General features: G+C 45.0%; 1 protein-coding gene across 1 annotated transcript; it reads right to left on the bottom strand.

Annotated features, from left to right (window-relative positions):
• Positions 1-262: 262 nt before the first annotated feature.
• Positions 263-2575, bottom strand: LOC127454535 (cyclic AMP-responsive element-binding protein 3-like protein 4; the record flags this gene model as incomplete). The annotated part of the gene is given in 8 exon segments (XM_051721832.1): positions 263-319; positions 415-483; positions 1625-1655; positions 1746-1852; positions 1956-1973; positions 1975-2049; positions 2229-2253; positions 2286-2575. Coding segments are annotated over 8 exon segments (672 nt in total), but the record flags the coding sequence as incomplete, so codon positions are not given.
• Between the last annotated feature and the right edge of the window lie 583 nt (positions 2576-3158).

The raw sequence follows: 3158 nt of genomic DNA, 5'->3' as shown, positions 1-3158 counted from the left end.
ATCAAAATGTGCTTAATTTGTTAAAAATCAATTCGCCAATAGAGAAACCAGACTTTTGCGCTCTATTCCTGATGGATAAAATCACGTCCCATCCCAATTGTATTTTACATTGAATATCCTGTTTCACTCGTTACAGTGATGACTCATGAACGCGGTTTCATGCTGTCTCAGGTATTCTAATTATGATAGCACATTTCTCATTTTAACATAATATTTTCTCAGCGGCTGACGAACTGTACGTGTCCTCTTGTGATTGAGAACATCAGCTGAACGGACTGTAACTCAGGAAGATGATCAAACCCAGAGAGAAGATGAGAATCTAAGAAAGAGAAAGACTTGTTAAAGACACAGCTGGAAATAAAAGATTACTGTGATAATTATTAATGAGCTGCGCAGTAAATGATCTTATCTGACCATGATGCACATGCTCGTCTGCGCAGCTTTAATGGCCGTCTGCTTGATCAGAGACTGCAGGTTATGCAGCTGAGAGAAACAAACTCAAACACTCTATGACCTGATCACTTCCTACAACCCCTGCCAAAAATCATGCAATCACCACACTTGGAGGAAGTTCACCCAGATCTTTTACTTCATAGCAAATAAACAAATCACAGATACGACACAAAGCCATTTTCATTTAATAGCTGAACATTCTGGCATCGTGAAACATCCCTGAAACTAATTAAATTACATTATTTTAATTAATGGCATATATTTTTCCAGATCAAGTAGAGGGAAAAAATGATGGAATCATTAACAAAAAGAAAAAATCACTTTGTTGCTCCTCCTCTGGCTTTTATGATGGCCTGAATTCTTTGAGGCATGGACTTCACTAATGAAAAGCAACTTTCTCCAAGAGCAGTTGACAGATCAGCTTTGCAGGATGGAGCCGTGTCATGGACCAATTTTTTTCAATTTCCACCATGAATTTTCAATGGGATTGAGATTGAGGGAGAGCGAGAGACACGCAGAGAGAGAGGAGAACTTGCTCGCCAGCTCCTGGACACACTGTCGCCCGGTCCTCAACCACTCCTCCGCCCTCTGGAGGAAGCCAGCTTGCTCCTCCCCTGGCTCCTCCCTTTCTTTGGCAGATGGCAGCGGTTCCTCCGGCTCTCGGTGGCCGGCAGCGACCCCTCCGTCCCCAGGCAAACGGCTGTGGCTGCTCCCCTGGCAGATGGCAGCGGTGAGGACTCTGTGACAGCGCATCCCTCCTCCCTCCCGGGTTTCGGCACCACTGTAACAGTATAAGGATGGGCAAAGAGGCAGCGGGAACCGGCTGAACAGTCAACATAAAGGTTTAATGATAAAAATGAACTTAAAACAACATAAAACAAAAACAAACAGACACACATGCAGCACGGCTGTGAGCGTCTCTCTCTCTGTCTCTCGAACTGGCGCCTCCGGCTCGTCTTTATCCCCCTCCCGGCTTATTAGCCCGATTCAGGGCCAGCCTTGTGTCCTAACGGCCCTGCCCTCCTCCTCGTCACACTATGTTTGTGTAAAACAAGCTAAGACTTATGAACAGATGGACTGACCAGAGCTTGTTTGAAACAGGCACGTTCTGTCCACTTATATTCGTCCATCAATGTCACAGAATAGCAGTCTCGAGTTATTTAAAAAGCACAGTTAGTATAAATGCGAACAGCTCATCATTTCTATGTGTATTAAATTGCAGATATAAAATTAACTGTGTGTATTTGAAGTTTGCATTATGAATGCACAGAATCGTCTCAGTTTAATCTCACCTGCTCTCCAGTCCATCGATATACTCTTTCTTCCTCCTGCGACTGTCCTGCGCTGAGAGTTTGTTACGGATTCTCCTTCTTACTTTCTTCAGGATTCTCTCTTCGGCCTGAGAGATTTAAACACACTCCCTTCAGTGCTTTATTACTCACAACACACACACACACACTGTACAGACAAACACACACACAAACACACACGAGGAGTGCCACCTTGGTCAATGGCACAATGATTATTGGGCAGTGAAATTCCCTTGTGATCCAGCAGCTTCTGCTCCTCATCTGTCAGCTGAAGTTCAGGATAAACCTGAGAAGAGTTCAAACATCAATGACATACCAATAGACACAAAAACGACATGAGGGTGAGTAAATGATGACAGAATTTTTATTTTTCTGTGAATTATCCCTTTAAAGAAAACTGTATCAGAAAGCCGTCCTGGTTGTGCATTTGTTGCGTGTTGTCAGAAGAAACATTCTCCATTTTACAGATGACACCAGCTCCTTCACCACACTGACTCCGACAGCAACATCTGAGACCTCTACTCGTCTGAGCAGGTGCTCTTGCTGTGATGTAATGGCAGACTGCTGATGTCATACACCACCTGATAGACGGACTGTTCATGCTTCCCGTCTGAATACAGAATATCTTCAGACAGACTGCTGTCACTCTCTGACTGCAGCTTCTGCACTGCTGCTGACATGTACCCCTCGTTTGGGTTGATGGCGTTCAGAACCTCCTCTGATTCACTGTCATTCAAACTCCGGAACACACGTGTTGGTTTCTGGCTTATAATTAGTGAAAAATAAATAATGATAAAAATACAGAATGTAATTTAACCTGCTCGCATTAGGGTTAAAGGATGAGATGATCAGGACAGAATAAGTCTGGTGTGTTAAATGAGAGAGATGCTCACACAGTGCGATTCAATGCTCAACTCATGTGTGTGTCTCTCCGGGCCACCGTACAGCAGTCCGGAGTCGTCCAATAACAGCCCAGTCTCCAGAATGACTCGTTCCTCAGTGTCTTGGTCTAGATCTGGGTCTCGTTACTCAGTGTCTTGGTCTGGATCTGGGTCTCGTTCCTCATTGTCTTGGTCTGGATCTGGGTCTCGTTCCTCAGTGTCTTGGTCTAGATCTGGGTCTCGTTCCTCAGTGTCTTGGTCTAGATCTGGGTCTCGTTCCTCAGTGTCTTGGTCTGGATCTGGGTCTCATTACTCAGTGTTTTGGTCTAGATCTGGGTCTCGTTCCTCAGTGTCTTTGTCTGGATCTGGGTCTCGTTCCTCAGTGTCTTGGTCTGGATCTGGGTCTCGTTCCTCAGTGTCTTGGTCTGGATCTGGGTCTCGTTCCTCAGTGTCTTGGTCTAGACCTGGGTCTCATTACTCAGTGTTTTGGTCTAGATCTGGGTCTCGTTCCTCA

Source organism: Myxocyprinus asiaticus, chromosome 16, assembly GCF_019703515.2.
Source record: "Myxocyprinus asiaticus isolate MX2 ecotype Aquarium Trade chromosome 16, UBuf_Myxa_2, whole genome shotgun sequence".
Taxonomy (NCBI): Eukaryota; Metazoa; Chordata; class Actinopteri; order Cypriniformes; family Catostomidae; genus Myxocyprinus; species Myxocyprinus asiaticus.
Note: the sequence above shows the minus strand (reverse complement) of the source record. Positions and strands in the feature narration are given on the sequence as shown.